The following is a 24,980-nucleotide window of genomic DNA, read 5'->3' as shown; positions in this document are numbered from 1 at the left end:
ACATTTTACAAGTTGAATAAAACAAAATCAAGAGATGGGACTTTAAATCTTTGACTAAGGATGACATTTATTTCAATCCGCTCCTTTCCGACAATGAAATTGGCGGGCTTTTTGAAATTGACAAATTATGTGCTTCTGATGGCGTGGCGGGTAAATCCCGCCCTCTTGTGTTGGTCAGTGACCTGATTGGTGAAGAATATAGGCAAATAGAATTAAGTACCGACCATTGAGGAGAGTTCTCAGTCTTAAAGTAAAGTAAATGCTGCGGAAATTATCCATTTGTGAGATTGTGGAAATGTCTGGAGGAAAGACCGGCGGGAAAGCTCGGGCCAAAGCCAAGTCTCGCTCCTCCCGGGCTGGACTGCAGTTGCCGGTGGGCCGTGTTCACAGGCTCCTGAGAAAGGGCAACTATGCTGAGCGTGTGGGTGCTGGAGCCCCGGTCGATCTGGCTGCTGTGCTCGAGTATCTGACCGCTGAAATCCTCGAGCTGGCCGGCAACGCGGCCCGGGACAACAAGAAGACCCGCATCATCCCCAGACACCTGCAGCTGGCCGTCCGCAACGAGGAGGATCTCAACAAGCTGCTGGGAGGGGTGACCATCGCTCTGGGCGGGGTGCTACCCAAGAAAACCAGCGCTCAAAGCTCCCAGAAAATGTAAAGCAGACAAAATGTCATCTAATAAACCAAAGACTCTTTTCAGAGCCATCCACAGTCTCTGAAAGGGCTGATTACTGTCTGATTCAAGCATGTCAGTAACAGAACAGAATAGGAACTATTTAAAATGTTTATGAGCAACTATTTCAGTGGCTTCTCACTGTCCCCCTGATCCCTGTGTGAAGGGGAATTACCAATAGTCTAATTTATTCCTTTCCACACCGAGTTTGAGTTATTTGTCCCTTAAGGATTGCTGAATGGAGTCTTCCACCGCCGGTTCCAGATAAGAAGTGGGGGGGGAAAATGACAGGTTAAAGCTGTGCGTAAAATAGCGCCAGGAATTTGTGGCGATAATAGCGGAATAAAGAAAGGTTTTTAAAAGTTGGTGGAAAATATTTTACGAACAACTTTAAATAGATTTTCCAGTAATTCGCTTTTTGCCGACACTGAAATTGGCGCCTTTTTCGAATTCAAACGTTCTGCCAATTTCGACAATTTAAGCCAATGATTTGCTGCATTTTCCCCAATTCGAGGCTCTGCGATTGGTTAAGAAATGCGAATGGGAAGAGGGTGACCAATCAGAAGTGAGCGCGGGCTCAAGCTGTGGGAATTCCAGGTCCCAGAATGATTGAGCTGAAACTGATCAGTTTCACAAACCCTGTCAGTTTCAGTGCAGGAAACACCGTCTCGGAAGAAATAACATCACAATTGGGTCTGGTTCCAGTGACCGATTCAACGGCTGCTGCAAAATTCCCGGATTCCCTCATTGCAGCGAAATCATTTTGAAATTCTATGAAAACAATGAGTGATTCTGGAGGAGTGATGTGGCTTTTCACTGAGGGTATGTGTCGAATGGGGAAATAACTAAGTGTAGAGCCTCGGGCACTGTTTACACAGCCCGTTTAGAAAATCAAATCCATTGCACATCCTTGCTGCAACTGAAATGTCAATTTCGGGGATTCCAGTTTTCTACACGAATACAGCACAGATTTATTCCAGACAGTTCTGAACAGCCTATCCCAGCTCCCGTTTCCAGCGCATTGCTCTCTCTGTGAGACGGTGGGTGGCTCTTCGAAGAGTGTGTGTTTGCTGGAAAGGGTCGAGTTGTGCGGCCCTGCCGTTTCAGAGCCTACACCACATCCATGGCAGTGACCGTCTTGCGCTTGGCGTGCTCAGTGTAGGTGACCGCATCCCTGATCACATTCTCCAGGAAACCTTTCAACACCCCGCGAGTCTCCTCATAGATCAAACCCGAGATCCGCTTGACCCCGCCACGGCGAGCCAGGCGGCGGATTGCTGGTTTGGTGATGCTCTGGATATTGTCAGGAAGCACTTTGCGGTGCCGCTTTGCTCCGCCTTTGCCTAGTCCTTTCCCTCCTTTACCTCTGCCAGACTTTCTTCTATGAACTTCCAAAATATACTTTATTCATAAAAATCTGTAAAAAAAATACATTACAAAACAGTTCCAAAAAGCACCAAGTCAAACAATACAAAGAGTGGAAAGGAGATCAGTTTCCTTCAATACAGGAGTGAGTTGCCTCACAACCCTTCCATTTCATTTCTCATGCCATGTACATTTGACAGCAAACAAATAATTTCTGGCTACAGTTCGAGGGGTTTCCCATGGATCCAGCCCCTCAGTTCACTATGGTGGGGGGACCTTACACTGTGGTCTTTCCCCATTGAGCCTTTGCTGCAGCTGCCCCAAGCTTTAGTGCGTCCCTCAGCACGTAGTCCTGGACCTTGGAATGTGCCAGTCTGCAGCATTCGGTGGTGGACAACTCTTTGCGCTGGAAGACCAGCAAGTTTCGGGCAGAGCAAAGAGCATCTTTCAACGAATTGATAGTCTTCCAGCAGCAGTTGATGTTTATCTCGGTGTGCGTCCCTGGGAACAGCACGTAGAGCACAGACTCCTGTGCTACAGAGCTGCTTGGGATGAACCTCGACAAAAACCATTGCATCTCTTTCCACACCTGCTTTGCAAAGACACATTCCAGAAAGAGGTGGGCAACTGTCTCTTCCCCACCACAGCCACCTCGAGGGCATTGTGCAGAGGGGGTGAGACTTCGGGCATGCAGGAAGGATCTGACGAGGAGGACTCTTCTCACCATCAGCCAAGCTACATCTTGGTGCTTGTTTGAAAGTTCTGGTGATGGGGCATTCCGCCAAATTACTTTGGAAGTCTGCTCGGGGAACCATCCGACAGGATCCACCATCTTCTTTTCCCGTAGGGCCTTGAGAACATTCCGTGCAGACCAGTGCCTGATGGATTGGTGGTCAAAGGTGTTTTTCCACAGAAACTTTTCCATGAAGGATAGGTGTTACAGCACAGTCCAACTGGATGGAGCGTTCCACGGCAATATGACCAGGCCCATCCTTCGCAACACCGGGGACAGATAGAACCTCAGCATGGAGTGACACTTGGAGTTTGCGTACTGGAGGTCTACACACAGCTTGATACAGCCACACACAAAGGTAGCCATCAGGATGAGGGCGATGTTGGGTACATTGTTCCCGCCTTTCTCCAGAGGTTTGAACATCGTGTCCCTCGGGACCTGGTCCATTTTGGATCCCCAGATGAAGCGGAAAATGGCTCAGGAGATCACCACAGTGCAGGAGTGCAGTATGGGCCAGACCTGCACCACGTACAGTAACCTGAAACAATGGAGAGAGATCGCTGCTCCCACATGTTCAGCTTATGTTGTACCCTGGCTACTCGTTCCTCCCAGGTTTTGGTGCACGCCCCGGCCCTTCCGAACCATACCCCAGCACCTTCAGGTCGGCTGACCTAATGGTGAAGGGGACAAAGGATCGGTCAGCTGTGTTCCCACAGAACATGGCCTCGCTATTGCCGTGTTTTACATTGGCTCCCGATGCCAGTTCGAGCTGGTCACAGATGCTCATCAGTCTGCGCACAGGCAGCGGGTTCAAGCAGAAAACGGCGATGTCATCCATGTACAGGGAGGTTTTAACCTGAGTGCCTCCACTGCCTGGGATTGTTACCCTTCTGATTATCGCATTCTTCCTAATAGACTCAGAATCGGTCCAATACAGCAAACAAACAAGACAGGGGAGAAAGGACAGCCCTGCCTGACTCCAGATTGGATTGAGAAACTTTCTGATTCCCACCCATTGATTGAGACTGCGCTACTGATGTTTGTGTAGACCAGTTTAATCCAATTGCAGATTCCCTCCCCAAACCCCATTTTGGAAAGTACGTCCATCATGTCGGTGTGCGATATCCTGTCAAAAGCCTTCTCCTGGTCCAGGCTGATGAGGCAGGTGTCCACCCTCCTGTCCCGTACATAGGTGATCGTATCCCTGAGTAGCGCGAGGCTATCAGAGATCTTCCTGCCTGGTATAGTACAGGTCTGATCAGGGTCAATCACCAACTCCAGAGCAGACTTGACTCGACTGGCGATGACTTTTGACAGAATCTTGGAGTCGATGTTAAGCAGTGAGATGAGCCACCAATTTCTGATTTCTGCCCCCTCCCCCTTCCGCTTGTAGATGAGGGTGATGATGCCTTTCCTCATTGATTCTAATATGCTGCCGGCCAGGACCATACTCTGGTATACTGCCAGACTTTTTTTTTTAATTTGCAAAATATACTTTATTAATAAAAATCTGTAAAAATTACATTCCCAAACAGTTTAAAACAGCATCAAGTCAAAAAATACAAACAGTGCAAAGGTGATCAGTTTCCTTCTATACAATCACGAGTTGCCTCACAACTCTTCCATTTCATTGTCATGCCATATACATTTCTACATTTACAGCACACAAAATTTTCCCGATACGGTACGAAGGGTTTCCCATGGATCCAGCCCCTCCGCTCAGCTTGGTGGGGGGACCTTACATAATGGTCTTTCCCCATTGAGCCTTTGCTGCGGCTGCCCCAAGCTTTAGTGCGTCCCTGCCCACGTTGTCCTGGTCCTTGGAATGTGCCAGTCTGCGACATTCGGTGGTGGACAACTCTTTGCGCTGGAAGACCAGCAAGTTTCGGGCAGACTAAAGGGCGTCTTTCACCGAATTGATAGTCCTCCAGCAGCAGTTGATGTTTGTCTCGGTGTGCGTCCCTGGGAACAGCCCGTAGAGCACAGACTCCTGTGTTATCGAGCTGCTTGGGATGAACCTCGACAAAAACCACTGCATCCCTTTCCACACCTGCTTTGCAAAGACACATTCCAGGAGGAGGTGGGCGACCGTCTCTTCCCCACCACAGCCACCATGATAATTCTTGCCTCAAATCAGTGCACAATAAAAGAGACTGATTCCGTCAGCTTCCTTTTTTTTACAGGCCACCCGGACCAGGCTGAGAAAGGCAGAGTGAGAGCAGGGAGGGGAGGAGACAAGAGTGAAGATTAAACAGAGAGCGAGAATGAAGGAGACACCCAGAGTGACAGACAGAGAGAGAACGGCACCTTATCTTTCATCTCCACCTCCAGTTTCCTCCGGGCTGCCAATTTCAAACCCTTTATTAACAGTAGAACCGAAACCCAGCTCTCCACGCAAACCCTTCCAGACTCGACCTTCACAGTCAAGGCTTTCCAGAAAGCCGGAGCGTTTAAATATGATCCTGCTACAATTAACACTCAGTAATATTCCCACCAAAACACAATCCATTCTATAACAAGGAACCTCCTCAGTAACATCACCATTTCCACACACATCCGCTTCCAACAGTTTACAAACACCCTATTGCAGCTGTTTGGGGAATCTCCTGTGTTAAGATTGGAGTTGGAAAGCGGCCTTTACCCGGCAGTGTTATCGTCTCACACTGAATCTGCCAGACATCCTGTTCTCTTTATTGCGAGAGAGAAAGCACGGATTTAGGAAATGTTCATTTGAAATGATCTCTATTGAGAACGAGCCCGGCCGTGGGACAGGTATTCCAGTGCAAAGAGCTGTCTATGACCGAGTGTTGCAGACTGGCACATTCCAACATTCAAGACTATGTGCTGTGGGACGGCATTAAAGCTTGGGGAAGCCACCATGGAGTCTCAATAGAAAGGCGACAGACTAAGGCCCTAGTGCAGCGAGAGGCTGGAACCTGTGTAAAACCGCTCGGGCTGTTTGCACCAGAGAATGTTTGATGTGTAATGTAAATACTGTAAATATAACCTGTGCATGGATAGTGAGATACCTCATGTACATTATTGAAGGAAACTGATCTGTATTGTACCTTATGTAATATTAAATTTGAGCTGCTTTGCAATGTAATTGCACAAATTATATGAATAAAATACATATTGTGCAAAAGAAAGCAGCTTTCCTGTCAACACACACCTTGTCTCAGGGCACAACTTTCCTGTGATCCTGTCATACCCAACTTCGCTCTATATCTTCTGACACGCACACTTTACAGTCTGTCATTTCCAAAAACAAGCATTCTAAAATCAAAAGACCTTTTGTTTATTTCTCCTTTCTTTTCATTTCTCCTCTATTCTTCTCAATCACTCCCTTCAACAGTCCTATTCAGATCAAGGTGGAATGTGAATAGTGTCACAACTCACCTCTGACACTATTATTACCCTTCTCTTCTCTTGTCTTATTCAATGGGAAAGTTTTATTCACCAGTCTGTTGCTGTTTTACACTCTTGCCATACCATCTGGTATTGCATCCATCTGAATTCTGTGCTTTCATGGCCTTATATTTCTTTTCCACTTCTGGATGATTTGTTTGCTTCAGTTCCATTCAACCAGGCTGGACCACAGGGAAGCTTAGAACAAAGAACAAAGAACAGTACAGCACAGGAACAGGCCATTCGGCCCTCCAAGCCTGCGCCGATCTTGATGCCTGCCTAAACTAACACCTTCTGCACTTCCGTGGCCTATATCCCTCCATTCCCTTCCTATTCATGTATTTGTCAAGATGTCTCTTAAACGTCGCTATCGTATCTGCTTCCACCACCTCCCCTGGCAGCAAGTTCCAGGCACTCACCACCCTCTGTGTAAAAAACTTGCCTCGCACATCCCCTCTAAACTTTGCCCCTCGCACCTTAAACCCATGTCCCCTAGTAACTGACTCTTCCACCCTGGGAAAAAGATTCTGACTATCCACTCTGTCCATGCCGCTCATAACTTTGTAAACCTCTATCATGTCGCCCCTCCACCTCCGTCGTTCCAGTGAAAACAATCTGAGTTTTTCCAACCTCTCCTCATAGCTGATGCCCTCCAGACCAGGCAAAATCCTGGTAAACCTCCTCTGTACCCTCTCCAAAGCCTCCACGTCCTTCTGGTAGTGTGGCGACCAGAATTGCACGCAATATTCGAAGTGTGGCCGAACTAAGGTTCTGTACAGCTGCAACATGACTTGCCAATTTTTATACTCTATACCCCGACTGATGAAGGCAAGCATGCCGTATGCCTTCTTGACTACCTTATCCACCTGCGTTGCCACTTTCAGTGACCTTTGCCTTGGGTGGGTCCACGTTGATCCATTACATTCAGAATCACCTCCTTGAAATAACTCCATAGTACAACTACAGTAACCACACAGAATCTGTTTCAAACACTCCTCCACATTTTATCTGTTCTGACTGTCAACACCTCCAGCTCTTTGGTTTAAGTGGACCCATCAGGTTTGTATAGGCTCCTTCTATTCTGAAAGCTGTAGAACTGGTTCAGGGAATTCAGCCCTGTTTCTCTACTCTAAAGGCTCAGCCATGCTTGATCTGCGTGGTATTTTGCTTTTATTGCAACGTTACAAGACCTCCAATCCTCTGGAAAATGATGGTCAGACCTTCCACTATTTCTTCCCTGGCTTCATTCAACAGCCTGGGGTACATTTCATCTGGTCCTGGTGATTTATCCACATTCAAGGATGCTCATCCCATTAAGACTTCCTCTCTCCTTAAGTTATCACATCCAATACTTCACACTCCTCCTCCTTCATAACAATATCTGCATCACCCCCTCATTTGAGAAGACAGTAATGCATTCATTAAGGATGTTGGCAACATCTTCCACCCCGATACAAAGGTTACATTTTTGATCTTTTCTGTGCCCTGCTGTTTGCTCAGTTGCCTCTTACTCTAATGTTTTGATGCAACATCTTTGGGTCCATTGTTATTTTGCTTGTCCATGTTCTTTCCTGTTCTCTCTTTGTTCTTCACCTCTGCTCCCAAACGCCTCCAGAGCAGTCAAAACACAAGGTGTCAGAAGTGGGATTTGAACCCACGCCTCCAATGGAGACTGCGACCTAAACGCAGCGCCTTAGACCGCTCGGCCATCCTGACCGCCTGCTAGTTATCATTAATGCTAAGGAAATTATTCATTCTTTGTGAAAGTATTTGTGAGATTGTGGAAATGTCTGGAAGAGGAAAGACCAGCGGAAAAGCTCGGGCCAAGGCCAAGTCTCGCTCCTCCCGGACTGGACTGCAGTTCCCGGTGGGCCGTGTTCACAGGCTCCTGAGAAAGGGTAACTATGCTGAGCGTGTGGGTGCTGGAGCCCCGGTCTATCTGGCTGCTGTGCTCGAGTATCTGACCGCTGAAATCCTCGAGCTGGCCGGTAACGCGGCCCGGGACAACAAGAAGACCCGCATCATCCCCAGACACCTGCAGCTGGCCGTCCGCAACGACGAGGAGCTCAACAAGCTGCTGGGAGGGGTGACTATCGCTCAGGGCGGGGTGCTGCCGAATATCCAGGCCGTACTGCTGCGCAAGAAAACCAGCGCTCAGAGCTCCCAGAAAAAGTAAAGCGGCCAAAATGTCATCTAATAAACCAAAGGCTCTTTTCAGAGCCACCCACAGTCTCTGTGAAAGGGCTGGTTACTGTCAGGAGGGAGTCAGTGATGGAGTTATTGTAACCGTGGATTGACCTGTTTCACATCTGTCCAGGTGTGTTTTCAGTTCCCTCTCTGGATTTCGCTCTGTTTCTCTGCTCACACATCTCCCCCTCTAGTTAAGTGAAGAAGTGAACTCCAGGGTGTCAGAATCAACAATTTAATAAATCACGCTGCCTTCGATTTGATAAATCCCGAGATTATCCCGGTACATTAACGGGAACTGGTTCGGAGCTGATGAATTAATTTAATAATGGAAGTGTCCGGGTTAATTCTCTGTTTTTCATTTGGACAGTTTGAATTGTGTTTTTTTTTTCTCTCCGGTGATCTGAGCGCCGCTTGAGTGTGTTCTGTCATTCAGCAGTTCTCAGTCTCTGGTGCTTTGTGGATTTATTCCGTATTTATTTATTTCGAGAATATGAGCACTGAAACAGGCCCTTCGGGCCACCGAGTCTGTGCCGACCAACAATCACCCATTTATACTAGCCCTGCAGTAATCCCAACCTACACTAGGGGCAATTTACAATGACCAATTTACTTATCAACCTGCAAGTCTTTGGCGGTGGGAGGAAACCGGAGCACCCGGCGAAAACCCACGCGGTCACAGGGAGAACCCAGAATCGAACCCGGGTCGCTGGAGCTGGGAGGCTGCAGTGCTAACCACTGCACCACTGTATCTGTCAGACTTTGGTACTGTGTTTGAGTATGACATCCATTCTGTATCTGTCAGTCTCTGTTGCTGTGTTTGAGTGTGAGGAGTTGAGGCAGAGTGTTGCGGCGAGGAAGATGGAAAAGAGCGTTGGTGCGATGACACAGACTTAGTTGACCCAAGTTTGCATTGGGATTGGGTCAGTGGTAGGTCCGTTGGGAAGGATTACAGCTTGCATGTCATCATGCAGTCGTTGGAGGTTGGTGACGAATTTTTCCGGCAGCCAATTTTGAGGAAGACGTTCCATAATCCCTCCTGGTTGGTAGAGTCGAAGGACTTTGTCAGGTCAGAGAAGACCAGGTAGAAAGGTTGCTGCTGCTCCCTACATTTTCTTGGAGTTGTCTTGCTGTGAAGATCATGTCCACTGTGTCTCTTGATGGACAGAATCCACATTGTGATTCCAGTAGGAGATCTTCAGCCACGGGGAAGAGACAGTTGAGAAGGACTATTGTGATGACCTTCCCTGTAGTGAACAGCTGGGATACCCCTCTGTCATTACCACAGTCGGTCTTGTCACCATTTTTGGTGATGATCACAAGGACAGCATCTCAGAGATCCCTGGCATGCTCTTGTCTTTCCAGCTGAGGGAAATGAGACCATGTATTTGTGTTAAGTGTTCTTCTCTGTCGTATTTTAGATTTTCAGAGGGAATTCCATCTATGCCGGTGGCCTTCATTTTTTTTTTACCTGTTAGATTGCCTTTTCAATTTCTGTTGGGCTGGGATTGTGCTGACGTCATGATGGGTAACATGCTGTGGAATGTGGCACTTGCATCAAGGACTGAGTTGCGATTGAGAAGATCTTCAAAGTGCTACTTCCAACGAGTGCTGACTGCCTCTCTGACCTTGATCAGTGTCACTCCATTCTTTACTCTCAGTAGGGTAGGTCCTTGGTAATTTGGGCCATAAATGGTCTTGACGGTGCTGAAGAATCCACACATGTCGTGGCTGTCAGCAAGTTGCTGTATTTCCTGCACTCTTTCAGCCCATCAGCTGTTCTTTAGTTTGTGTAAGCAGATCTACTCTACAGGACGAGTGGGAAACTATTGAAACTACATTGCCTGCAGTCCTGAAGCAAGGCCACTCCAACATCTGTCATCGAGCTGCAGTATGCTGACAATGCTTGCATATGCGCACACTCAGAGGCCAAGCTTCAAACCCTCATCGATGCATTCATGGAGGCGTATGAAAGAATTAGCTTGAAGCAAAACATCCGGAAAGCTAAGGTCCTCTGCCAGCCTGCTCCCCGACACTGCCCCCGACTATTAAGATCCACGGCGAATCACTGGACAATGTGGATCACTGCTCATACCTTGGGAACCTCCTGTCACCAAGGGCAGATATCGACAATGACACTCAGGATCGCTTACACAAGGCCATGTGGCCCATAAATCCTGCTCTGCCATTCAATAAGATAATGCCTGTTCTGATTGAGGCCTTAATTCCACTTTCCTGCCTGTGCCCATTGACCAATGACTCCCTTGTACATCAAAAAATCTGTCTATCACAGCCTTGAATATATTCAATGACCCAGCCTCCACAGTCCTCTGGAGAACAGAATTCCAAAGATGAGCAACCCTCTGACAGAAGAAATTCCTCCTCATCTCTTTCTTGAATGGGAGACCACTTATCTTGAAACTGTGGCCCATAATTCTACATTCCCCCACAAGGAGAAACATCTTCCCAGCATCTACCTGTCCAGCCCACTGAGAATCTTATAGGTTTCAATAAGATCACCTCTCAATCTTCTAAACTCCAGTGAGTAGAGGCCCAATCTGCTCAACTTATTCTCACAAGTCAACCCTTCATCCCAGGAATCAGCCTAGTGAACATTCTTTGAACTGATTCCAATACAAGTATATCCCTCCTTAAGTAAGGAGACCAAAGCTGTATGGAGTACTTTAGTTGTGATGCCACTAATGCCCTGTACAGTTACAGCAAAACTTCCCTACTTTTATACTCCATTCCCCTAGCTAAAAAATTCCAACATTCCATTTGCATTCCTAATTACTTGCTATACCTTCATGCTAACTTTTCTGTAATTCATGTACCTGGCACCCAGATCCCTCAGTACAGCAGCATTCTGCAGTCTGTCTCGATGTAAGTAATATTCTGTTTTTCTATTCTTCCTGCCAAAGTAGGCAATCTCATATTTTCCTATATTATACTCCATCTGCCAAACTTTTGCCCACTGACTTAACCTATCTATATCTCTTTGCAGACACTTTATGTTCTCCTCACGACTTTCTTTCCTACCTATCTTTGTACCACCCATAAATTTGGCAACAGTACACTAAGTGCCTTCATGCAATTATTAATATAGACCATAAATAGTTGAGGCACCAGCACTGATCCCTGTGACATTCCATTAGTTACAGTTTTCCAGTCTGAAAATGCCCCATTTGTCCCCACTCTCTGTTTCCTGTGAGTTAGCCAATCTTATATCCATGTGTGTGTAGTTTTCAGTTTGTATCTATCAGTGTCTGGTACTCTATGTGAGTTTTGGACTCTTTCTTACTCTCTCACTGCTATTTTTTGTGTGTTAGGTTGCTTTAGATGACTCAGGCTGAAGTACTGTGAGTGAGTGCAGTAATCAACCTATATCTTTCAGCATCTGGCACTGAGCATGTGTTTCAGCATCACTATCTATCTGTCAGTATCTGGTACTCTGTGTGAGTGTGGGATTCATTATATAATCTTCCGTCCCTGGGACTGATGGCAAGTCTGGATTTATTCTCCATAAAATGTCAGCACAGCAACAGGCCACTGATGTGGTAGGTTTTAAGCAGACAATATATCTGAGGTTTTGCTTAGTATTAAATATCTGTCACTGTGAACACAATAGTGAAAGATAATGTATCCTACAATCTGATACAGGATTGGTGTGCAAGTGTAACTCAGGCTGTACTAATCAATTTGATCAGTGCCATTCAGTCTGAGTGAGTATCTTGGACTTGCATGTAAAATGAGCTCAGTCTGGAATTGTACAGTATCTTCCATCTGACACTATGCGGTTTCAGGACTGCTATGTAATTTAGATCTCAGACTATACTGATCAAATTTATAATGTATCTTTTAGTTTCACAATCTGGATGAGTTTTAAACTGGAATCTGAGTTTGGATCTCAGGTTATACGATATTTCAGAATCTCTCAATCTGATTATGGACTTGAGTCTAATGTTTATGTCTGGAAACATGATGGGAATTAATACTGATAATAAACTCATAACCTGTGTAAATATTGGGCTGGTATTTAACTTAAATCTCAGAGTACATTATTGAGGTTAATTCTGCAACTTTGAAACAGGAACCACGTGTCAGTTCTCTGTGTGTTTAATTTGTAGCTGAGGTTGCACTATCGTGGGATTGACACACTGATAATTTGATTGTGGGTGAGATGTTGGACTGGGATTTATGTATCTACCTGTCAGTGGTAATGAGTTGGGGTGACATAGAAACAACGTCTGTCTTTCCTGCTCTATTTGATTGATGGATTGAAAATGTGTCTCTGGAACTATTTCTGCTGTCTGAGACTGTGGAACTGATGACCTGTCTGTGTCTCTGCGCTCTGTGAGTGATAATGTACGTATTGTGTGTGAGAAGGATCTGGTGGCACTCTTCCTTGTAACTTGGGTGGAGGAAATAGCCCATTTATTCTGGTTCATTCAATCATTTGCCTGTTTGAACAAAAGTATGTTTGTAACTAAAATACAGGTGAGATCAAAGATATAGAGTTTTAATGAATTTAATCTCTCAAATAATAATCATTATGGATACCCGCAAAAGAACCACTGCAACACAAATATTGTCACTGTTTCACTCCACGACAATAAGTTTCTTCCCATTCTGTCTCCATCCCCTTGTCCACACACAACCGGAGAAAGGCCTCTCCACTCACTCCATGTTCCGAGACCAGTTTCAGATCCACTCCGCCTCCTACAAACAGCCCCCGCCTGCCCCTGAACTTGCCCCGGACTCGATGCTGATCTCTGAGTCTATCTGCGGACATGCTCCCAAAGCGATGTCCTGCTGGAAGGAGGCTGCTGTTTGCTCCCTTCCCCCGGGACCGGGATCTCTCCATTCGCGGCTGTTTTAAACCATCTTCTTCCGCTCACAGGCAGTGCTGGGGGAGGGGAGCGCAGGCCCAGATTTCTGCAGCACTTCAGCCAGAAACTTGGAAAACTTCCGGCACAGAATGAGTCCATTCGGCCCATCATGTCCGCGCTAGCGGAATGAGAGGGATATAGCCTGTTCCCACAGTTTGTTGTTATTGGACAGTGAAGTGTGGAAACAGAAGCGGACAGTCAGGATGTGGGGAGTTACACAAAGAGGTACACTATTATCGGCACCAGGTGAGAAGTGTGAAGGACACATTTTAAACAGCGGCTGTTTGGTTTCATTTGAACGGTTAGACCATGGGAGCGGGAACAGGAAATCTGACCTGTGTAAAAGTCCCTGTTCCGTCGGTCAGTCCCATTCATGGCCCAGTGGATTGTTTCTGGATGTTATTTAATTTTTGTAAAATGGCCAAAGCCCCTGGTATGCAGTAGCTGGGGGCTGCAGGACTGCAGTGGAATCAGACACTGATTCTGTTTGTATTGCTGGGTTTCCTTTGTGATTGTTCACAATGATTATTCATTGAAAAATTGCTTTGGTCTCTCTTGTAACTTCCACCACATCTCTTCCTGAATTATAATTAATACTTTTTCTTTCTACAGGCAATACTTGAGGAAGCTGAATAAATGTAGTGATTCCTCGACACAAGGGGAAGTGCAGCCAGCTCCTCACACACAGTAAGTACAGTATCACTCACAGAGAGCAGAGACATCAGTTCCACAATCACCGACAGCAGAAGTAGTCAGAACACAAAAACACACAAAATAGGAGCAGGAGTAGATCATGTGGCCCGTGGAGCCTGCTCCGCCATTCAGTACCATCGTGGATGATCTTAGGCTTCAATTCCACTTTCCCGCCTGCTCGCCTTATCCCCTGATTCTCTGAGAGATCAAAAATCTGTCTATCGGAGCTTTACATGCATTCAATGATGGAGCATCCACAATCCGCTGGAGTAGAAAATTCCAAAGATTCACAACCCTTTGAGTGAAGTAATTTCTCCTCATCTGAGAGATGGCAAATGGAGTTTAATGCGGAAAAGTGTGAGGTGATACACTTTGGAAGGAGTAACAGGAATGCAGATTACTGGGCTAATGGGAAGATTCTTGTTAGTGTAGATGAGCAGAGAGATCTTGGTGTCCAGGTGCATAAATCACTGAAGGTTGCTAACCAGGTTAATAGGGCTGTCAAGAAGGCATATGGTGTGTTAGCTTTTATTAGTAGGGGGGTCGAGTTTCGGAGCCACGAGGTCATGCTGCAGCTGTACAAGACTCTGGTGAGACCGCAGCTGGAGTATTGCGTGCAGTTCTGGTCACCGCATTATAGAAAGGATGTGGAAACTATGGAAAGGGTGCAGAGGAGATTTACTAGGATGTTGCCTGGTATGGAGGGAAGGTCTTACGAGGAAAGGCTGAGGGACTTGAGGTTGTTTTCGTTGGAGAGAAGGAGGAGGAGAGGTGACTTAATAGAGACATATAAGATAATCAGAGGGTTAGATAGGGTGGATAGTGAGCGTCTTTTTCCTCAGATGGTGATGGCAAAAACGAGGGGACATAGCTTCAAGTTGAGGGGTGATAGATATAGGACAGATGTGAGAGGTAGTTTCTTTACTCAGAGAGTAGTAAGGGCGTGGAATGCCCTGCCTGCAGCAGTAGTAGATTCGCCAACTTTAAGGGCATTTAAGTGGACATTGGATAGACACATGGATGAAAATGGAATAGTGTAGGTCAGATGGTTTCACAGCTCGGCGCAACATCGAGGGCCGAAGGGCCTGTACTGCGCTGTAATATGCTAATTCTAATTCTAATTCTAAAAACCTCAGTCCTAAATGATCAGCCCCTTATCGTGGGACTGTGTCCCCATGTTTTAGATTGTCTGACCAGCAGAAACAATCTCTCAGTGTCTCCCCTATCCAGCCCCTTTGGAATGTTGTATGTTTCAATGAGATCATCTCTCATTCTTCTAAACTCCAGAGTATAGGCCCAATTTACTCAGCCTCCCATCATGGGACAATCCCCTCATCCCAGGGACTAATTTAGTGAACATTTGCTGCACCGCCTCCAATGCACATATATCCTTTCTTAAGTGTGCAGACCAAAACTTCACACTGTATTCCAGATGTGGTCTCACCGAAATCCTGTACAATTGTAACTCACTTCTTTATTCCTGTATTCTAATCCCCTCGCAATAAAGGCCAACACGCCATTTGCCTTCCTAATTGCTTGTTGTACCTGCATGCTAACTTTCTGTATTCCTTGTGCAAGAACACTCAAGTCTCTTTGAACACCAACAGTTACAAGTTTCACACCTTTTATCAAATATTCTACTTTTCTATTCTTATGACCAAAGTGAAGAACTTCACACTTCCCTACATTATACTCCATCTACCATCTTCTTGCCCACTCACTGAACTTGTCTATATCTCTTTGCAGCCTCTCCATGTCCTCCCACAGCTTCCCTTTCCACCTACCTTTGTATCATCAGCAAACTTAGATACATTACTCTCTGTCTCTTCATCTAAGTCATTAATTTAGATTGTAAATAGCTGAGACCCCAGCACTTATCCTTGCAACACTCCATTATTCACTGCCTGCCAATCTGTTTATACCCACTCTTTGCTTCCTGTCCATTAACCAATCCTCTATCCATGCTAATATATTACCCACAATTCCATGATTCCCTTATCTTCTCTATTAACCTTTTATGTAGCACCTTATTGAATGCCTTTTGGAAATCCAGGAATACGACTAGTTTCCCTTTACCCTGCTAGTTAAATCCTCAAAAAACTCTCATAAATTTGTCAAACAAGATTTCCCTTCAGGAAAATCATGTTGACTTGTTTGAATGCTTTTCTCAATGCATTGTTCAGACTTCCTGCATTTTCCCAAGGACTGATATTAGGCTAACTGGCCTGTAGTTCACAGTTTTCTCTCTCCCTCCTTTCCTGAAAGGCAGTGTAACATTTGCCAACTTCCAATCTGATGGAAATTTTCTGACCCCCTCCCACACCCACTGCAATATTACAGGGAACGGGGGTGGGGAGAAACAGCCTGTCTGCCCCAGGCCAATTAAGGCCCTTAATTGGCCAATTAACAGCCACTTATGGGCCTCCTCTCTCTGCTGCAGGTATTTTATCCTCGGTTGGGTTGGGGGCGGGGAGGCAGTGTGGCAAAGGCACCAAGAACCCTGCCTGATAAAACCAGGCATCTTTCTTGCGGGCTGCGGGGGGGGTCCTCCTGATTAGGCACCCTGTTCCCCATGGAGGGCCACCCTCAAAGCTCCAACCGCCCCCATTGGGCACCCCCGGACCCTGTACCTGACCCCCTATTGCCTCAGACTTAAAGGTAACATTATATATTCTATCAGAACAGACTGAATGATAAATAACATAGCACTCCACAAAACTATAGTGTTAGAGTAAAAGATATTGTCTCAGTTATTTATTGCAGCCTGAGCTACACATTATATGCCAATCTAAAATCACATACAGTTTCAGACTGAGATCCAGTATTTATTCCATAAATGCAAAATGAGCTATATGTTCCACTGGAGTTCATACTATTGAACAAGCCTGGGCTCTTTTCTCTAAGTGGTCACCTAATAGAAGCATTGAATAATATGAAGGGTTTCGTTAGGGTAGAGGTAGAGATGTTTCCCACTTGTGGTGGAATCCAAAGCTGTCGATATGAAATAGTCAGTAATAAATTAAATAAATAACTCAGGGGAATCTTCTTTACCCTGCTTTGACAGCACTTGAGCTGCTGAACATTGTTACATTTAACATCAAGCTAAATGATTAAATGAGGCAGAAACAATTTGAGAGATTTGCTGATAGGATTAGATGAAGTAGGGTTGGAGTAACCTCATTGGAACTACCAGCACTTGGGCAGAAAAGCCTGTCTCTGTGCTGTAAATACTATGTAATTTTGTGTAGAGTGAATCCAGAATGACAAAGTAACCCAGAGATTAATGGCTACTGAATGCATCCCACACACAGGCAGTACCAGAGACTGACAAATACTGAACAAAACCCACACTCACAGGCAGTACCAGAGACTGACAGATGCTGAACAAAACTCACACTCACAGGAAGTACCAGAGACTGACAGATACTGAACAAAACCCACACTCACAGGCAGTACCAGAGACTGACAGATACTGAACATAACCTCCACTCACAGGCAGTACCAGAGACTGACAGATACTGAACAAAACCCACACTCACAGGCAGTACCAGAGACTGACAGATACTGAACATAACCTCCACTCACAGGCAGTACCAGAGACTGACAGATACTGAACAGAACCCACACTCACAGGCAGTACCAGAGACTGACAGATACTGAACAAAACCCACACTCACAGGAAGTACCAGAGACTGACAGATACTGAACAAAACCCACACTCACAGGCAGTACCAGAGACTGACAGATACTGAACATAACCTACACTCACAGGCAGTGCCAGAGACTGACAGACATTGAACATAACCTCCACTCACAGGCAGTACCAGAGATTGACAGATACTGAACAAAACCCACACTCACAGGAAATACCAGAGACTGACAGATACTGAACAAAACCCACACTCACAGGCAGTACCAGAGACTGGCAGATACTGAACATAACCTACACTCACAGGCAGTGCCAGAGACTGACAGATACTGAACAAAACACACACTCACAGGAAGTACCAGAGACTGACAGATACTGAACAAAACCCACACTCACAGGCAGTACCAGAGACTGACAGATACTGAACATAACCTACACTCACAGGCAGTGCCAGAGACTGACAGACATTGAACATAACCTACACTCACAGGCAGTACCAGAGACTGACGGATACTGAACAAAACCCACACTCACAGGAAGTACCAGAGACTGACAGATACTGAACAAAACCCACACTCACAGGCAGTACCAGAGACTGACAGATACTGAAAATAACCTACACTCACAGGCAGTGCCAGAGACTGACAGACATTGAACATAACCTGCACTCACAGGCAGTACCAGAAACTGAAAATATTGAACAAAAAGTACACACGCGGACAGTACCTGAGACTGACAGATACTGAACAAATCACACACTCACAGGCAGTACCAGAGACTGACAGATGTTATGTCCATCCCAAATTCACAACAGAACAAATAACTGAGAGATCCATCAGAAATCCAACACTTACATATAATACCAGTGACTTAAAGGTACAGAATTAATCGCACTCTCAAATATGGTGCATGTGACTGGGATACAGAATGAGTCTATACTGACACATAGTACCAGGGAATGACAGATACAGAATGAATCACACAGTCACATACAGCAACAGGGACATTTTGGCACAGTATGAATCTGACAGTCGTGTACAGAAACAGAGGCTGACAGATATCAAATGAAACCCACACACACATACAGTGACACTGAGAGCTATAACATATATGCCACATTCATATATAGTACCAGAGATTGACAGATACAGAATGAATTCCACACACACAAACAGTTCCAGAGCCTTATACATTCAGAGTGAATATGACACTTTGTACCAGAGACTGACCAATGCAGCATGAATCCCACACTCCCACTCAGTAATAGAGACTGACAGATAGCCACAAATAAAGAATGATTCTCATTCTCATGTACAGGACAACAGACTGATTTGCCACAATGGTGTCTCTAATCTTTGGGCAAACTCAGTGCAATAACAACTCATCTCCATTCCCAGTATTTCTAAATCCCACCTGTCCTACATAATCTGAACAATTATTGCATGTTGTGACTGACTGTCTGATCTGTAAACTGCACTGTATCACAGATTGCTGACATTTGCTAGCTGAAAGTGAGAACTGCAAAATAGAAGCAGAAATTGGCACAGCCTGTCAGGGTTAATAAACAGGTAATGTGAGGTAATAAACTTTGTAATAAACTCATATTGCTTCACATTTTTATACTGAAAATAAAAGTAATCAATTCTTAATAAAAATGTTTACTATATTGATCTGATATTTGTAAATGTGCCCTGTTATATATTACACTACATTGAGCAGTATTTCTGTCTGATTTTTCAGGATACTATTTGCATTACTTCAAATAAAGAAAACATAACTACACAAAGAACTGAGCACAATGCTGAAAGTTTCACAGCAAGCAGTCAAAAGGGAAAGAGATAACATATAGAAAGAAAAAAAGCTAAAATACTCTAAACACTCAGCCAGTCCGGAAACAACTGTGGAGAAGAGAAGCTCGGGTTAATGGTACAGTTCTGTGACCCTTCTATAGACCTGAAACATTGCTCCTCCCTTCCTCTCTCCACAGATACTGCTGGAACTGCTGAGTGTTTCCAGAATCTTCTGTTATTCAGATTTCTAGCGGCTGCAGTATTTCTCTTTTTGAAGAATAAAACAATCCCTGGGAGGGAATGAAAAGTTTACATAAGAAATAAGAGCAGGAGTGGCCACTCTGCCCATCGAAATAGTTCCACCATTCAATAATATAACAGCTGTTCTCCTACCTCAACTCCATCTTACCACATTGGCACAGCCCCCTTGATTCCCTTAATATCCAAAAACCTATCGATTTCTCTTGAATATACACAATGATTGAGCATCCAGAGCTCTCTGGTATAGAGAATTCCAAAGATTCATAACCCTTTGACTGAAAAGAAAATCTCCTCTTCTCAATCAAATATGACCAAGCCCTTTATACTGAGACTGTAACCCTTCATTCTAGATTGCCCAGCTAGAGGAAACATCCTCCCAGCATTTACCATGTCAAGCCACTGAGCATTTTATCTGCCAGTGAGATTACCTCTCACTCTACTGATTTCTGGGGAATAGAGGCCTAGTCTATTCAATCCCTTCTCATCGGACAATCCCCTCATCATAGGAAGCAGCCTAGTGGCACGTCTCTGTGCTCCCTCTAAGGAAAGTATATCCTTCCTTAGATAAGGGGACCAAAACTGCACAGCACTCCAAGTGTGATCTCACGCTGTATAATTGCAATAAATACTCATACTCTAATCTCTTTGCAATAAAGGCAAACATATCATTTGCTTTCCTAATTGGTTGAGTACCTGCACGTTAACTTTCTGTGATTCCTGGACAAGGACACTCGGGTCCCTCTGAATGTAAACATTTCCCATTCTCTCATTAATTTCAAAAATGTTCTGTATTGCTGTTTTAGATTTGAGATACAGCACTGAAACAGGCCCTTCGGCCCACGGAGTCTGTGCCGAACATCAACCACCCATTTATACTAATCCTGCATTCCTACCAAACATCCCCCCACCTGTTCCTATATTTCCCGACCACCGACCGATACTAGTGACAATTTATAATGGCCAATTTACCAATCAACCTGCAAGTCTTTTGGCTTGTGGGAGGAAACCGGAGCACCCGGAGAAAACCCACGCAGACACAGGGAGAACTTGCAAACTCCACACAGGCAGTACCCGGAATCGAACCCGGATCCTTGGAGCTGTGAGGCTGCGATGCTAACCACTGCGCCGCCCTGCCAAAGTGTGTAACTGTACACTTCTCCCCATTATGTTCCATCTCTCACATTCTTGCCCACATACTTAGTCTGTCTAAATCCCTTTTTTCCCCCTTTGCATCCTCCTCACAGTTTACTTTGCCACCTCACTTTATATCATCGGCAAACATGGATAACATGACATTCGGTCACCTCATCTAAATCATTGATACAGAATGGAAATAACTGAGTCCCGAGCACCAATCCTTGCAGTATCCAACTACTTACAGCTTTCCTGCCGAAAATGACTCGGTTATTCCTACTCTCTGTTTTTTGTCTGTGAACTACTACTCAATCTATACTAATATATTATCCCCAAATTGCATGGGACCTACATTGGTGTAATAACCACTTGTTTGATAACTTATTGAATGCTTTTTGAAAATCCAAACAGACTACATCCACTGGTTCCCCTTATCTATCCTGGCAGTTACAACATCAACATATTCTAATAATTTATCATTGACAATTTCCTTTTAATAAATCCATGTTGACTCTGCCCAACCATATTCTGATATTCCACATCACCATTTACCATGTCTGTAATAATAGATTGTAGCATATTCCCCATTGCTGATGTCAGGCAAACTGGCCTCTAGTTCTTTGCTTTCTCTCTCCTTCCTTTCTCGAATAGTGTGGATATGTTTGTCACCCTCCAATTCACAGCTTCCAGAATCCAGGAATTGTTTCTAAGGAACGGGAATAGCTGTGGGAAAATGAATCTGAGTAATTCTATTCTGAGTCCACTGTATGATTCAGGTCAAATAATAATTATCAATAAAAAGGAGTAAAATCAGAGTTCAATTGAACTTTAATTTGAAGGAAATCAGCGTTGGAAATATGTTTATTCAAATTATACACTTCTTGCTTTGGGAAACAAAATTCCTTCGAGACAGCACCCAACTCAGTTCCTATCTTTCAGTTTCTCATCTGAGGAATTTAAGGAATGCCAAACTGTAATGGCTGGGAATCAAACCCGGGCACAGCTGCTTGGAAGGTCATTGACCTGAAACATTAACTCTGTTCTCTCTCCACAGATGCTGCCTGACCTGCTGAGTATTTCCAGCATTTTCTGTTTTTATTCCAGCTGTTTGGAAGGCAGCTATGCTCATTGCTCTAACAGCATCGCTCACATGGAGCAATACATTGAGTCTTTCTGTGGATTTTGGGACTGGGCCGCTGTCATTTGGTCTCTGATGCTATAATCACAGCCAATAAAATACTCAGCTCAGTTCCAGGTGTTTAAAACTGGTGAACTGAAAGGCGACATGATGTGTCAGGATGTTTCTGAACAGCAATTATCACAATTTTACAACACAGAAAGAGTTCATTTGAACAATTGTGCTGCTCTTTGAACGATCTATCCAATCAGTCCCACCTCCCTGTCATTTTCACATTGCCCTGTAATTTCCCCATCAAATAATGATCCAATTCCCTCAGGAAAGTTATTATTGAATCTGTTTTCACCTCCCTTTTCAAGCAGTACATTTCTGATCATCAGAACGCGTGTTAAAATATCACCTCATCTTCCCCTGATTCGTTTAACAATTATGTGCCCATTGGTTACAGACCCTTCTGCCAGTGGGAACAGTTCCTCTTCAACCCATTAGAATGTAGAACACAACTATTAAATATTACATTAACATCTCTGCACCAAGAAGAACGACCCTAGATTTGCTACAAAAACAAGAAAAGCTGGAATCACTCAGCAGGTCTGGCAGCATCTGTGGAAAGAGAAGCAGAGTTAACGTTTCGGGTCAGTGACCCTTCTTCGGAACTGACAAATATTAGAAAAGTCACAGATTATAAGCAAGTGAGGTGGGGGTGGGGTAAGAGATAACAAAGGAGAAGGTGCAGATTGGACCAGGCCACATAGCTGACCAAAAGGTCACGGAGCAAAGGCAAACAATATGTTAATGGTGTGTTGAAAGACAAAGCATTAGTACAGATTAGGTGTGAATACACTGAATATTGAACAGCAGCAAGTGCAAACCTGAAAAAAAACCTAAAAAAACAGTGGGTAAGCAAACTGAACAAACTAAGATGAAATGAAATAAATGCAAAAAAAGATAGTAAAAAATGTAAAAAAGAATGTATAAAAAAGGAAGAAAAAATAACTAAAAATGAAAGTAAAATGGGGGGCTGTCATGCTCTGAAATTATTGAACTCAATGTTCAGTCCGGCAGGCTGTAGTGTGCCTAATCGGTAGATGAGATGCTGTTCCTCGAGCTTGCGTTGATGTTCACTGGAACACTGCAGCAATCCCAGGACAGAGATGTGAGCATGAGGGCAGGGGGGAGTGTTGAAATGGCAAGCAACCGGAAGCTCAGAGTCCTGCTTGCGGACTGAGCGGAGATGTTCCGCAAAGCGGTCACCCAGTCTGCGCTTGGTCTCCCCAATGTAGAGGAGACCACACTGTGAGCAGCGAATACAGTATACTACATTGAAAGAAGTACAAGTAAATCGCTGCTTCACCTGAAAGGAGTGTTTGGGGCCTGGGATAGTGAGGAGAGGGGAGGTAAATGGGCAGGTATTACACCTCCTGCGATTGCAGGGGAAGGTGCCCTAGGACGGGGACGAGGTGGTGGGGGTAATGGAGGAGTGGACCAGGGTGTCGCGGAGGGAACGATCCCTTCGGAATGCTGACAGGGGAAGGGAGGGGAAGATGCGACTGGTAGTGGCATCATGCTGGAGGTGGCGAAACTGGCGGAGGGTGATCCTTTTGATATGGAGGCTGGTGGGATGAAAAATGAGGACAAGGGGAACCCTGTCACGGTTCTGGGAGGGAGGGGAAGGGGTGAGGGTAAAGGTGCGGGGAATGGGTCGGACACGGTTGAGGGACCTGTCAACCACAGTGGGGGGAAATCCTCGGTTGAGGAAAAAGGTCATATCAGAAGCACCGTCATGGAAGGTAGCATCATCAGAGCAGATGCGTCGGAGACGGAGAAACTGGGAGAATGGAATGGAGTCCTTACAGGAGGTAGGGTGTGAAGAAGTGTAGTCGAGGTAGCTTTGCTATCCTTTCACGCATCTCTAGTGCCATTCTAGTCAATCTCCTCTGCACTCTCTCTCAGGCCTTGATATCCCTGCTAAAATGTGGAACCTAGAATTAGACACAATGCTCCAGCTGAGGCCGATAACCAGTGAGATTTATAAAGGTTCAGCATAAACTCCTTGTTTGTGACCCGAATTCCTATTTCTGGTTTCTAACCCAGTGTCGGCTCTGAGCTGTTGAAACTGCCTGAATAAATATTTCCGCTCAACTTAGAGGCCGGAATGTGAGAAGCTGCTGAGAATAAGAGACCCTCGCAGCCAGGCGTCATTTCCCGGTGGAGTTTTCAATAGAAACTGGGGCTGGAGAGAGTCTTTGGGAAATGTAATTCCTGAATGCAGTGAGAGAGTTTGTGATTGGTTGCAGATATAAAACTATTGTGACATCACTGCCAATCACCCAATCACAATCTTTACTTTCTCCCATCCCTCATTAGCATAGAGCTGTGGGATTGTCTATTTAATCCGCACTCGGAAGGGGTTTGGTTTATTTCTGTATCTGAAACTGAAAATGGTAAGGTCCCCCCACCAAGCTGAACTGAGGGGCTGGACCCCTGGGAAACCCCTCGAACTGTATCGGGAAAATTATCATTTGCTGTAAATGTAAAAATGTAATTGGCATGACAAATGTGAAATGGAAGAGTTGTGAAGCAACTCATGATTGTATTGAAGGAAAATGATCTCCCTTGCAATGTTTGTATTTTTTGGTGCTGTTTGAAACTGTTTGGCAATGTATTTTTAACAGATTTTTATGAATAAAGTATATTTTGGAAATAAAAAAAGAGAAGAAAGCAGCTCCTAAGAAAGGCGCCAAGAAAACCTTAAATAAACCGTCAACAAAGGGCGGCAAGAAGCGGAGGAAGGAGAGTTACTCCATCTACATCTACAAAGTGATGAAGCAGGTTCATCCCGACACCGGCATCTCCTCCAAGGCCATGAGCATCATGAACTCGTTTGTGAATGATGTTTTCGAGCGCATCGCGGGTGAGGCTTCCCGCCTGGCCCATTACAACAACCATCAGCTCCGGGTGATCCAGACCGCCGTGCGCCTGCTGCTGCCCGGGGAGCTGGCCAAGCACGCCGTGTCGGAAGGGACAAAGGCGGTGACCAAGTACACCAGCTCCAAGTAA

The 24,980-nt window shown here is 45.1% G+C and overlaps 1 protein-coding gene and 1 non-coding gene across 2 annotated transcripts; one reads left to right on the top strand and one right to left on the bottom strand.

Annotated features, from left to right (window-relative positions):
* The first annotated feature begins 60 nt into the window (after positions 1-60).
* LOC137363013 (histone H2B 1/2-like) lies at positions 61-24,980 on the top strand. The gene is made up of 2 exons (XM_068027133.1): positions 61-150; positions 24,654-24,980. Exons 1-2 carry the CDS (start codon positions 61-63, stop codon positions 24,978-24,980), a joined length of 417 nt encoding a protein of 138 aa, XP_067883234.1.
* trnal-uag (transfer RNA leucine (anticodon UAG)) lies at positions 7,813-7,895 on the bottom strand. Its single transcript has one exon. It is a non-coding gene; the product is annotated as a tRNA-Leu (tRNA).

This window comes from Heterodontus francisci, unplaced genomic scaffold, assembly GCF_036365525.1.
Source record: "Heterodontus francisci isolate sHetFra1 unplaced genomic scaffold, sHetFra1.hap1 HAP1_SCAFFOLD_51_2, whole genome shotgun sequence".
In the NCBI taxonomy this organism is placed as follows: domain Eukaryota; kingdom Metazoa; phylum Chordata; class Chondrichthyes; order Heterodontiformes; family Heterodontidae; genus Heterodontus; species Heterodontus francisci.
Note: the sequence above shows the minus strand (reverse complement) of the source record. Positions and strands in the feature narration are given on the sequence as shown.